A 13,508-nucleotide genomic window follows, 5' to 3' on the forward strand; every position below is an offset into this window, starting at 1 on the left:
TCACCAGTGTTCCAAATGATCAGACTTGACTGAATACATAGACACTATCAACCACACTAAACAAAATACATTTGGGGAAATGAGACATACAGTACATATGCACACACATCAAAACAACCACACATACAAGTGTCATTTAATTGTCTCAAAGACATTAATAAATATATCAGAAATTCTGGTCATTAGAACAGTTGTGCAGTGTTATAAAAGTGTGGTTAAAAAAAAAACACCAAAATGCAGCAAAGAGCTTCAATGTCTCATTAGTACAACCCAAAATGCTTGTGTATAACTGGGCAATGTGTCCAGTGCTCAGATTCCAACTAAAACTCAATTCCCCAAAGATTCCTAGCTGAAAAACAGCTTAAACCACCATAAACGGGTTGTTGGTTTTATCTGGTCTCGCAGCCTGATCAAGTCTCCTGGCTGGTTTTAAAGGGGTTTAGGGCAATTTCCAGCTTATCAGGCTAGGAGACCAGCTGGGCAACAAGTTAAACCAACTGCGCACAAGTTGGCCAGGCTGGAAGACCAGCTAAAACCAGCTTAGACCATTTCTTTTTTTTTTTTTTTTTTTTTTTTTTATTATATCAGGTTTAATTAGAAGGTAGGCAGAATGTCTACTCTGTGCTTTTTAGTCCCTTTAATTCCAACAGTCTCCTCCTGTTTCTCTCTGGTCTCGTTTTGTCCTTTTGCATGCTTCTGACCAAATCCTGAGCCAAACCTAGTTCCCTTAACAAATAGATGGTCACCCACAGAAGCAGAAAAAAGCAGATCTCTTTGTATGTCAGCAGGAAATGAGCGAGAGAGCCCGTTTCCAGTAATGGGTCCCAGTGAGACAGTCTCTCGGTAAGGACAACTGTCCTGCACCTCCTAAAGATGGATGCAGTCGCTACTCAGTAATTATGCTGGGAGTGGCTCCTAGCACACAGCCATATGTTTGTTTTTCACATTCAGAATAGAATGCGGACTGGCCTGCCATGGACCTGCGGAGAGCTGCAGCAATCAATGGTGTTCAAGTAAGTTGGAAGGGAAAAAAGGGAATACATTCAAGTGCCCCATACATTCCTTTTCAGATCAAGGTGTACGTGTGCAAGACCTGCAAACGCACCTGGTGCCATTGAGGCATAAGAAGAAATAGAGAAAGAAATGGAATGAACAGTTTCCTGACATAAAGGAAGCTGCCTGGGGCTTTTTACAGTGCATTTTATTTGTCAAGTGATTCTTCACCAAGTTAGAGGTTCTACACACAGCCGTACTCATACCACACAGTCTGAGGGTCATTGTTGGGGTCTGGAGAAGCAGGTTTGCTGGTGGGTTGCTCCTTGATGCTGTGGCTCAAATTCGCAGTGTCAGCTTTCTTCAGTAGAGGTGACTCTGTCTCCCGTAGCTCTCGAGGTTCCTCTTCCAAATCCTTCAGCCTCAATGCAGATACAGCTCGTACTGGAGTAACCATGGCCACCTCGCCACGATGGGGGGCTGACCGGGTTTGAGCAGGCCTAGAGCGGACCGCAGTGGCTCGGCTACTGCTCCCTACGTAATCCCGTTCAGCTTGCAAGGACATGGAAGAAGAGTGCAGTGGGGGAGGGCTGGTCAGGGACAACTCGTTTCGAGAAGGAGCGAGAGATAGGCGGCGGGGGTCCACTGACAGGTGCCCTGGGTCTGCAGGAAAAGGTAACGATCCAGGCAGCCTAGCAGACAAAGGTCTTTCCCTGGCGATTGCACCAGACCTAACCACCACATCGATCGGATTAGGAGAACTAGCCTCAGCACAGTAGCTGTCTGGCCCATTAGAGCGGAGGAGGTCTGCGGAGGCCAGGCTGAAAGTGCGATTCAAGCTGGTGCTGCCACCCACCCCCCCACGAGGACTAGACTGGTGCAAAGGTGAGGGCCGCGATCCGGCTCCTCTGTTTGGAAGGGTTTGTGACTGAGAAGGGGGTGTGGAAGTCTCCATAAGCCGAACACTTGGTTTGACGCTGTGTCCAGGTTTGGGGGTCCGACCTTCCAGTTCAGGCGGCGTAGTCTTGATGGTCGGCGCGACATAATTGGTGGGGGTTTTAGCACCATCTCTCATAGGTGCAGGCCGGGCAGATTTGGTTAAATAGTCAGTCATGAGATCCTCTCGACTTCCTGTCTGGACCTGAGAGAAAAGACATAAATTATCATTTACCTTTTGTTAAAAGCTAATAAGGCTGTCAAATTTCATTTCTAAATTTGAACATAAGTAGAATTTAAAATAAAAATGCCCATTTGAATGCTGAAACTGTGCATTTGAATTTTGGAAGTGTGCCAAGCACTGATGATAACTTCATACCAATTGCATTCTTTCACTATATAAGGACAGATGCAGCACAAAAAATACAGTTTAACGGAACACAGGTGTCTTGAGATGTGTTTTTAAAGGTTGAAGTTCTTTTTAAATTGACCCTGCATCTAAAAAAAAAAAAAAACATCTGCATGAGACTGAATAAACTACGAAACATGGAGACATGGTCAAAGACATCTGTCTAGCGCATGTTTACAGAGAAACACAATAGGAAAACTGACGCAAAAGTGTTCGGTGTGAACAGCCCCTTAGGTGGAGGTCTTTGGCTGTTGCGACTTGCTCTCAGCATTTCTTATATTAAGCAATTGGTTTTAAAACTTGAGATCCTCACATTCTATGCCATTCTGCTGTGCTCCGTCTGTTTCATTCTTCAGTCTTCGCAAGATCATGTAGATTTACACTCTACAATATCAGGAAGATAAGACCCTTCCTCTCTGAACATGCCACACAACTGCTTGTCCTGTCACTTGTCATAACTAGACTGGACTACTGTAATGCTCTCATTGCAGGCCTCCCTGCATGTGCAACTAGACCCCTCCAAATGATCCAGAATGCAGCAGCACGTCTGGTCTTTAATGAACCAAAGAGAGCACGTTACACCACTCCTTGTCTCTCTCCACTGGCTGCCGGTTGATGCACGTATCAAATTCAAGGCTCTGATGCTGGCATACAGAACAGTCACTGGGTCTGCTCCAGCATACCTAAAATCATTTATGCAGAGCTACGTGCCCACTAGAAGTCTGCGGTCGGCTAAGGAACGTCGCCTTGTTGTACCAACACAAAGAGGCGCCAGAACACTTTCCCGGACTTTCAGCTTCATCATACCACGTTGGTGGAACGACCTTCCCAACTCCATCTGTGAAGCTGACTCGCTCTCTGTCTTCAAAAAATGACTAAAAACACATCTTTTCCATGAGCACTTAACCAGACATTAAAAAATAAAATAAAATTTGTTGCACTTTATTCTGTTTTGAATACTATTATGATGCTAGTGATACTTTGTAATACAGCACTTTTCATACCACTGTCTCCTAAGATGATTCGCTTATGTTTTCCTCTCTTGTAAGTCACTTTGGATAAAAGCGTCTGCCAAATGAATAAATGTAAATGTAAATGTTTGAACAGTCCCTGGTCTCAGAGTCTGAGCCGCTTCACCACAGAGTTTAGCCGAATAGCACTTCTATCTGGGAATATTACTGCCGTAAATACAACTGTAGTTAATGAAAAACACTGTGGTATCACTGTTATTATAAAGCTCAAGTATGGGGTTGTACTGTGGCACCAGTGCAACACCATGTTCAATTACTTGTTACCTAACATTTGATAAAATACATTGGCTAAATCTTTTGATTTAAATATTTTTTATGCACTTTAGTTTAAAATGGAATGCACTTTTTTAACAGCTAGGAATATTCTTTGTAATATAACACAGTGCTGTGTGGTTTATATGAATTCATTCCACCCTCCTGTGGACTAAGGAAACAATGTCAATTTAAAGATCTGGTGACTTATAAATTCAAATTTAATTTGAATATTGGTAATATTTAAGGTAAATATTGGAATTTAGTTTCACAGCCCTGTTGACAGCCCTAAACGCCAATGAGTTTGCCCCAATTCCAAGAATACTTTAGGGTGCCTACACAGTGTGGAAAGCTCTGACAGAGCGTTTGATGGATAGGAATGTACACGCTCCATTTGGAGGGTATGGAAAGAGTCAGTTTGAAATTAAGTGGATGTACAGCAAATAAGATTTCACGAAAGCACAACTGGAACCACCCCTCTCAGATTCGCATTGGTCACTAGATGCAAACGTCAGTGTTTGGCGGCAAAAGTTAATATGTTCTCAACTTTTGGTTGCATGACCTAGTCACTTTTGCAAACCCTTGCGTTTTCTCTCTCCCTTCTCCCGACGTACAGCCCCTATTGAAATCAATGCATTTGCATTGTTCTCTGATGCAGCGTAAACTCTTCACTTTTGTCCATTATGGCCTCTCATAGAAGTGGCCCTGCCTGAACAAAAAAATATTGAGGCCTACTAAAATCCATGAGGACAGACAAACTTCTATTCAGTTAAGTTGTGTGAAATGCGACAGGTAAAAAGGGATATCAAATTGGCCGCTAGTTATTGAACATTCATCACAAAGATAAAGCCCCAATTTTAAGCACATTTGACAGTGAATTAAATACATTTATCAAGCCCCAAACAAACATTTCTAAACTACAATGCATCTTTGCTTGGCCTTACAGTGCTGCAGAGTATTAACAGCTCAAATATCAGGCATAATCCATTTAGCAACATAAATGTCTCTATCGATCATGAGTTCAATTCAGAAAGACCACTTTACTGTACTAAAACCGCTCTGACTGCATAAATAAACACCCCAGAATACAACTTGTATTAGGTGGTGCAGGAAATCTAAAGTGATTAAATGCACATCCTGTGTGATTCATTACATAATTCATTACTAAAAATCCCCTAGCAAACAAATGCAAACTGACACATTTCCAATGATGTGTCACTAATTTCTCAGAGGCAGCATCTTATACCCCGGGTTAAAAGGTCAGACAAGCAAACAAACGGGTCTGTTGAGAAGTGTTAACTTAGGGTGGTTTCACATGTAGTACATTTTAAGTGAACAAAACCCAGTTCGGTTAAAGTGAACCAGAAAGGAAACCAGCCGCAAATGACCTCAGTGCTTTTGGTGTTTACAATGTAAATGGTCTTAAAAGAGGACCCAGTTTCATTTTTGGTCCTCTTCACATTAATGTGGTCTTAAACTCCTTTTTGTTCACACCACAGCTTAAGGACTCAGACCCCATTACAGGTGGGCTGTCATGATTATGAAATTTGGCTGACAATAATCTTTCATAAATAACTGCGATTATTATGATAAGCAGTTGTCATACAAATTGTCATACTTCTTAAGGTGTATGAATGCTTATTACAGGTAGGCCTACACCTTAAGCAGTAATTTATTGATATTTAACTTGAAATCATATAATAAAATGGGGCTATATGATAACTTTTAAGGCTTTAAAAAATATTGAATTTTTCATTAAAAATTATTGCACAGGGATAGAATTACATGAAACCCAGAAAACACTGCCAATTACATTACATTATGCAACAGTAATAATGTATACTGTATTTCTGTCCTAAATTCTTCACTCTCTCACATTATGTTAAGGCTCTCCGAAAAAACCTACAGGCCCTTATTTTGCATGAAGAAAAACATGTGAAATTCTATGTGCATTTGAAAATATGTTTCTTTATCATCTCAAGAGTGATGGAGCAAGCAAGCTTCTCCTTCTGCGTGTCATTTACAGTACATTGTGTGTATGAGCCAAGATCATTTGCCATTGCGCAAATAAAATTAAAGTAAAACTATAAAAATCCTCATTTGTATTTTCGTGGGAGTTTGGCGTAGACGGTACGCCCATCAGAGCACTTTAAAGCAGTTCATCTGAACACGATGCTCTGCTCTGAATGCAGCCAGTCCGTTCATTTTTAGGTGCTCAAATAATACAACAAGAACGGAATATGAGACACAAAAACACGTCATGGTAATCATGGTATATCTATTCACTTAAAATTCCCATATGTGGACAGTAAATTGTGACTGGAATATGAAGTATGTAATGCAGCTATGTATGGCCAGCCACGAGGTACTTATGTCATAAAATGCAAAGCGGACTGTTACCTCTTCGCTTTCACATCGCACAAATTAATCGAACCACAAAAGGACCCACAAACAAACTGTACTCAGTCCACCTCCTGAGGTGGGTCCTTTTAGAGGGGTCTGAGACCACTTGGGTTGTTCACATATACACGTTATACCGCTCTGAGAGCGCTTGGAGTGCTCAAATGAACTAGGTGTGAAAAAGTCCTTACAGTGGGTGGGGACAGGGCATTGCTCTCCTGCAGGAACTGCTCCAGGGTAACCATCTCGCTGCCAGGGGAGGACGGCTGCAGTGAAATGGGGCACTGGGAAGAGCGTTGAGCAGATGTGGTGTCACAAGGCAGGGTGGAGCTACGAGGAATAAGAGATAACTGACTGAGGCGTGAGCCTTCGTGACCTAGTCCAACGACATCATCGCTTGATAGACTGGCAGACCGTCCCTGCAGACAGTCCAGAGAACCTGGAGGAAGACAGGCAACTACTCAGGACTCAAGAAGCAAGAGGAATCGAAAATAAGAACAAACTTAAGCACTCAGCAGTGAGAAAGATTGCAAAAAGTGTGCAAATTAAACCGATAGCTAATGTGGTTTTGGGTGTATGAGTGTCAAAAGCCCTATTTGGATGGTAATTGTAAATATTGGTCAGTCATTTCAGCATTTACAGGCACTAGTCTGCATTTTTATTTCTGTACAAATAAGAAATGTCAGTGTTTTTCTGCAACTTGGAAGAACATTCCAGGTTGAATAACCTACTGGTTTTTAACAAACTCCAAGGTAGAGTGGTAATAAATTCCCTATCCGAAATGTCACTATACTTCACAAGGAACAGGCACAAAAATCATTTTAAAACTGTTGTGGTTGGTTACTAGGGCATTGCTAGGTGGTCGCTAGGGTGTTCTGAGTGGTTGGTTACTAGCCAAGACAACAGAGCCCACCTCTGAGTCTTCATGATATTCAGATCCCCAGATATTACTTGGCTCCCTCCTTCAATGTAAGTCTACATGACTTTTTGGCCATTTTTCACCAAAAATCGCAAGACTGATTTCTTAGAAAAGTAAAAACATACCTGTACTCAACAAGACAAACAATCTGCATGGTGTGGGGCAAGTTAAATGCTGAAGTTTAATGCATGGGGTAAGGGGTTTGTTCAAACTGATGCTTGCGTTAGGAGGGACCACTAATAAAAGGCAATATAATATTGATGGCAATAGTGGCATGATGTTTTTATCATAACAAGCCCGATCATCATTTTCCTCTTTTCTAAGCAAGCACTGCAAATTACATTGCCACCACACCACAGTGACTGAACGCAAATGAAGAAGAAAAAAAAGATAATCGTGAATCCACTTGGGTAAACTCTTTAAATAGGCCATTATAATGGCATCAACAGGTAATCTATGCCAATGTCACTTTAAAGGAATATTCCAGGTTCAATACAAGTTGAACTCAATCAACAGCATTTGTGGCATAATGTTGATAATCATAAAAATTAATAAATTTCAACTTGTCCCTCCTTTTCTTTAAAAAAGCAAAACTCTGGGTTACACAGTGAGGCACTTACAATAGAAGTGAATGAAGCCAATCCATAACTCACTTTTTCAAATGCATAGCCTCAAGACATAAACAATAAGTGTGTTAACATGATTTTAGTGTGATAAAATCACTTACCTTTTCTGTAAAGTTATATCCAATTTTACAACTTCGTTGCCATGATGTAACACCGTAAACCAAAAAAAGGACCATAAAGATGATGATTTAAACAGATGTACAGCTCAACATTACTGCCTTTAAACCCTCCAAAAATTGACCCCATTAGCCGCTTTTCCACTATCGGGCCAGTGCGAGCCAGGGCTATCAACTGGCCAGCCAGGACCAATAGCCTCGGACCTCGAGCCGTGAGACCATAATCTATCTGCATTCCCACCATTGGGCCAATAGCCCCTCAGAGTTGCCCTAAAACCCGTCCTTAACACGATGCCCTGGTGCCAACGTCACACACCATTTCACAAGCAAAAGGGAAGCTCAAGTTGAGGTATCATGCTATCTAGAATATCGAGTTTATATTGTATGTAAACATTAACCAGATAGCAAGATAACTTAGAGCTGACAACTCACCGGCTATAACTGCCATGGTGTCCCGAGCTGTCTCTCCACTAACAGCAGATTGATGTCCCAGCACACTGTCCATGATATCGAACCATGATTTTTGGGCACCGCTTTGTCCATTGAGCATTTTAACAATTTGTACTGTGCCCGCAACTTTTTTATTTTCCCGAACCTGTACTGTTGTATGCTGGATATGCAACCTGGCAAGTTCTGTGGTCTTGGTGCTGAATCCTCTGACCTGACTTTAACATTGACCATGCCTCAATCCCCAGTTGGCCTTGTTTGGCCCAAGGGTAATCAGTGGGCCAAATGCCATTGGCTGTTGGCCCCGAAGAAGCCCCAAGGCAGCACGATGAAGCCCCGGAAGTGACAGTGGGAACACAACTGGCCCTGCCATGCACTAGCACGTCCTCATTTGGCCCAATAGTGGAACGTATCTATTCACTTCCATTGTAAGTGCCTCACTGTAACCTCATTTTTTATTTTATTTTTTTAAAGAAAAGGAAATTGAATTGAAATTATTTTTGTGGTAATCAACATTATGCCACAAATGCTGTCGATTGAGCTTAACTTGTATTGAACCTGGAATATTCCTTTAATGCAAGTCTGTGGCCATATTGGTAATGCCCCAGGGCAGCTATTTTCAGCCATGCAAGTACAGCTTCTATATACTTGAATGGGGAAAGACTAAAATCTCTAAGAGTGTGTGTTAATACTATGCTCAAATAATATATTTCACATCAGCAATAAAATCTGACTACAACGTTATTCGTTAAAATCACACACTAACCCCCCACCCGCTATTTTACAGGCTAGTAAAGCTAATGTGCATGCACAATAGAGAAAGTAGACAGACTGATGGTTCTTTTAATTGTAAGACAGGAGTTACAGCATTGCAATGCCTCATTCATAGAGTTATAGCATTGCAATGACTCATTCATAAATGCGATTGGCTCTTATAGCTACAAGGTGGGACAACAGCTGGTACGATTAGCCTTACGATTTCTCCCATTTATATGTATACGAATGGATCATCTCATAACGTTAGATGACATTATTGACGCCATGCTGAAATATGGAGGCTTGATTGCAAACTGTGTTAATTGGATGACTGAGCCGGCTGAATTGACTGCTGTCCAAATACAGTTTTATCATGGAGGAGCCTTGCAAATGTTCTTGTCACTATTAGAAACAATTACAGTCCCTATAGAGATTTAGAAAGAAAGAGTATGCATGTATATGTGGGTGGCATTTTCAGTAGGTGGCTAATGAAATGACCCTTGCTGTGTGTTCTAACAGATTACTCAAACGTATTGTAACAGGCCGTGCACACACACACACACACACACACACACACACACACACACACACACACACACACACACACACACACACACCCTTAGAGCTGACATGGGAATTGCTGCTGGAAGTGTTGCGGCTGAATTCAGCAGAGCTGGGCCGGTGGCCTGTGGAGGAGGGAACACAACTCATTTAACCACGATGAGTGAACGGATGCTGTGAAGGCAGCATGTATTGATTTAGTGAAGTCTCTTACCTGTGTTTCCATGGACACCACTGCCAAAGCCAGCATCTGGGGAATGATGGCGCAAGTCCTCCTCTGAGACTAAACCTACAATTAAAAGAGAGTATGTTTGAGTTTGGCCCTACAATAAAACTCTTTGAAAATCTGGAATTCATATTTTAATTTAAGCCTAAATTTTTTTTTAGGATTTTACAAATTTAAAAGAAACTATGGCGTTATGACGCCGAATGAATATGAAATATTCAAGATGTTACTATTTCACAAGATAACATTCGGCACTAAGTCACTAATCAAATTAACAAATTTGTGACAGTGACCATGTTAACTCTGGTGAACAGAAGGTCATGTTTCCTTATTTCCATTGAAGCACACAAGATGCTCTTTGGAGCATTCTCAAATCATGCTGGGATAACATATATCTGGTTTTGCCCAAATTTGTGGAGTCCATGCCAGCTTGAGTGCATGCTGTTATTAAAGCAAAAGGGGGACATACCATTCACTGAGAAATCCTGAAATTTCTGTTAATTAATCAATTCCACTTTTTCACTCAAATTGTTATGCAGTTAATATAAAACTATCAAATTAGTGCAGTATGTCTGAGTACACGTCTTCTCAGTTCATTTAATTTTTGCTCATGTGGCTAAATTGCAGAGTACAACGTTTCTAAGCGTTTAGCAAAAATAAGGATGTCATGACTGCTGCTCTGTGCTTAAAAAAAATCACTTCATAGAGGTTATCAGGGTCAGACATTAAGGGGGGCTCAGGGAAAAAAAGGGCACAAAACTGACAATAATACCTCAAAAATTCAAAATGTGGGGGCAAAAAATGCTCCTGTAAAAAATTACTCTTGTATCATCTGAGGTAATTTTTAATAGTAGTTTATGTTGATTTAATTTTATGGGTAAGAGGTAATATTTTCTCAAATTAATTATTCATCCATAAGACTCCAGTGGTTAAATCTATATCTACTGAAGAGATATGAATGGTGTGGGTTAGAAACAGATCAATAATTCTTTTTTTTTTTTTAACTTTAAATCTCCACTTTCATTTTCTAAAAAATGAAAGTGAAAGTGTAGATTTAAAGTATAAAAGTACTTAAATATTGATCCGTTTCTTACCCACACCTTTCATATCTCTTCTGTAGATATGGATTTAACCACTGGAGTCTTATGAACTACTTTTATGCTGCCTTTATGTAATTTTTGGAGCTTCAAAGTTCTGGTCACCATTCACTTGCATTGTATGGACCTACAGAGCTGAGATATTCTTCTAAAAATCTTAGTTTGTGTTCAGCAGAACTAAGAAAGACATACACATCTGGGATGGCATAAGGGTGAGTAATTTTTGGGTGAACTATCCCTTCAATAAGTTGAGTAATGAGCAATAGTAATATTAAGCACCACTTATTTTATTTGCACAATACTTAAACAATTCTGAGAACCTATTTAAAGATGCTATCATTAGAACGGTGTCATTATGGGACACGCTGGGGCCTCCGGCTACTGCAGTCTTCCTGTGTGCTTTTATACGAATATCCTTGCTTGTTTAGACAGTGCAGAAGATATCAGAGCTAGTTTTAAGTGTTTGAAAATAAACACTGAATGAGAGTAAATGTTTTGTTATTACACTAAAAGTGACTTCTGAAATGGGTTAAAGGTTTTTTGACTAGGAGGCATAAAGTCATTAAGAGGGTCAGTGTTGTTTAAGTTAAAGCCCTCATGTGTTTATTATGGGTTCATAAGATTGGAAAATAGTTATGCTGACTACTTTTGTACATTTATGAATGTTTTTGTCAGTTTTGGAGCTAAACAGCTACCCTCCTCATTCACTTTCATTCAATGGATAAGATCAGCTCAGAGATTCTGCAAAATAACTCCTTTAGTGTTTCATTTAAGAAAGACATTCAGGTTTGGAACAACATGACGGTGAGTAAATGATGAACATTTTCATTTTTGGCTGAACCATTTTAAGCTGTTAGTTAACCATGAATATTCCTTCAATGTTAGAAAAACACCTACATTTAAAAGCAAGACATAAACATTATACAAGTTAACATGATTTTAGTGTGATAAAATTGCTTACCGGGATTACAGGATTTAACGGCATCACAATATGTCAGAAAGTTGTAATAATGGATATAACTTTACAGAGATAATGTTAGCAAGCGATTTTATCACACTAAAATCATGTTAACACATATATGAATATTTGCTGAGAAAGGCCCCAAAAATAAAAAATAATTTAATATGAAAAATACATAATAATTCAAATAATTATACATTTATATAATACAACATTTCAGATTTAAATATATACATATCATTATTGCGGCACATGTGCAATGCAGTGATTATACAGTGAGAAGTCAATATATTGTTTGTTTTATTCCCATATAATTAAACATAAGCCTACAGTTGACAGCAATCTTTCAGATGAGATGTTAAACTGAGGTCCTGACTCCCTATGGTCATTAAAAATCCCAGGGCACTTCTTATAAAAGAGTGTGTCATGGACAAAATTCCCCCCATTGGCCCTTATCTATCATGGCCTCCTAATAATCTCCATCCCTGAATTGACTACATCACTCTACTCTCCTCTCCACCAATAGTTGGTTTGTGGTGAGCGTACTGGCACACTATGGCTGCTGTCGCATCATCTGTTGGCTACACATTGCCTATACAGCTGAAGTTTCACTTTCTGCCCCCCGGAGAAAACAGGTGGTACTTCAAGCATGAATTGCTCAGGAATCTTCCTTATCACAGTCCGGAGACATGATTATTTGCATTAATTTTTTTAACGTGTTATTCTTTATATAATTAATCACACTGAATTAACATGTTAAATCGACAGCGTTAAAAATATTATTACTTAAATGCAATAAATTTACATGTTAAATCGACAACCCTAATTTTTATATTTATGGATTGGCCCCAAATACTTCCAATGCAAGTGCCTTTCTGTAACTGCAATTTTTGCTTTTTAATAAATAAGGGATGAGCCTAAATTATTTTTGGTGGTAATCAACTATGCCACAAATGCTGTTGATTGAGCTTAACTTGTACTGATCACATAACATTCCTTTAATGAAATCCCAAGGTTTTCCGGTATGAGATTCTTTTCTCCAATCGCAACAGATAAATCACAGATGACTCTTGTGATTAGAGGCTCAAGGCCACTGACATGTACTAAATGGCATAATTTACCCTTTGGTCTGCGCCCAGGCCGCAAGCTGGAAGACGACGAGAAACCTGATGCGTTGTGAGAGTTGCGGCTCAGTGGAGTTGAACAGGTGGCTCCTGGCTCTCGGCCCCTCCACCGGAACAGCTCCTCCTGCCCATTCATGCTCTCACTACCGCCCCCTATTGAGCGATAGCCCTCTCTTCCTCTGGACCCTCCACTGTCATTCAACACTTCAAAAAAATAAGAGAAAAGGTTAGTGTCCGTGAGTGAAAACAGAGGGGTATTTGCGTTTGTAGGGCAAGCGCTGCTGCTAGGCTCCTGTGATGCTGTGGGCAGCTGCGTGTGATAATGCATTAGGGCAAAAGCAAGGCAGGTATTAAGAAGAGGGATCGACTCCAAAAAACACTCAAGCAGGACAGTGGTGGGCTTTCCACACCATTTAGATGCTTAATGGAATGCTCGTGGTTCAATACAAGTTAGACTCTATCACCAGCATCCATGGTTTATTACCTCAGAAAATAATTTAAATAGAAAGTCTATGGGGCTTGTAATGGAAGTCTATGGGGCAAGGCATTCCGGAGGGTTTAAAAGAAGAAATGTGAAGCTCATATTTTTGCTACAACGTTATACACATTTTTCAAAAACAAAAATTTGTGTTATTTGAGCTATTAAGCCTAAAT

General features: G+C 40.2%; 1 protein-coding gene across 1 annotated transcript in view; it reads right to left on the reverse strand.

Annotated features, from left to right (window-relative positions):
* Positions 1 to 548: 548 nt before the first annotated feature.
* Positions 549 to 13,508, reverse strand: part of ccdc88c (coiled-coil domain containing 88C) — a 112,899-nt gene continuing 99,939 nt past the window's right edge. The window contains exons 26-30 of the mRNA XM_051722212.1: positions 12,852 to 13,058; positions 9,661 to 9,735; positions 9,503 to 9,571; positions 6,213 to 6,460; positions 549 to 2,134 (exon numbers count right to left, since the gene is read on the reverse strand). Coding sequence (XP_051578172.1) covers positions 1,238 to 2,134; positions 6,213 to 6,460; positions 9,503 to 9,571; positions 9,661 to 9,735; positions 12,852 to 13,058 — 1,496 coding nt within the window. The 3' untranslated portion in view covers positions 549 to 1,237. The remainder of the gene's footprint in view (positions 2,135 to 6,212; positions 6,461 to 9,502; positions 9,572 to 9,660; positions 9,736 to 12,851; positions 13,059 to 13,508) is intronic.

This window comes from Myxocyprinus asiaticus, chromosome 17 (assembly GCF_019703515.2).
Source record: "Myxocyprinus asiaticus isolate MX2 ecotype Aquarium Trade chromosome 17, UBuf_Myxa_2, whole genome shotgun sequence".
Taxonomy (NCBI): Eukaryota; Metazoa; Chordata; class Actinopteri; order Cypriniformes; family Catostomidae; genus Myxocyprinus; species Myxocyprinus asiaticus.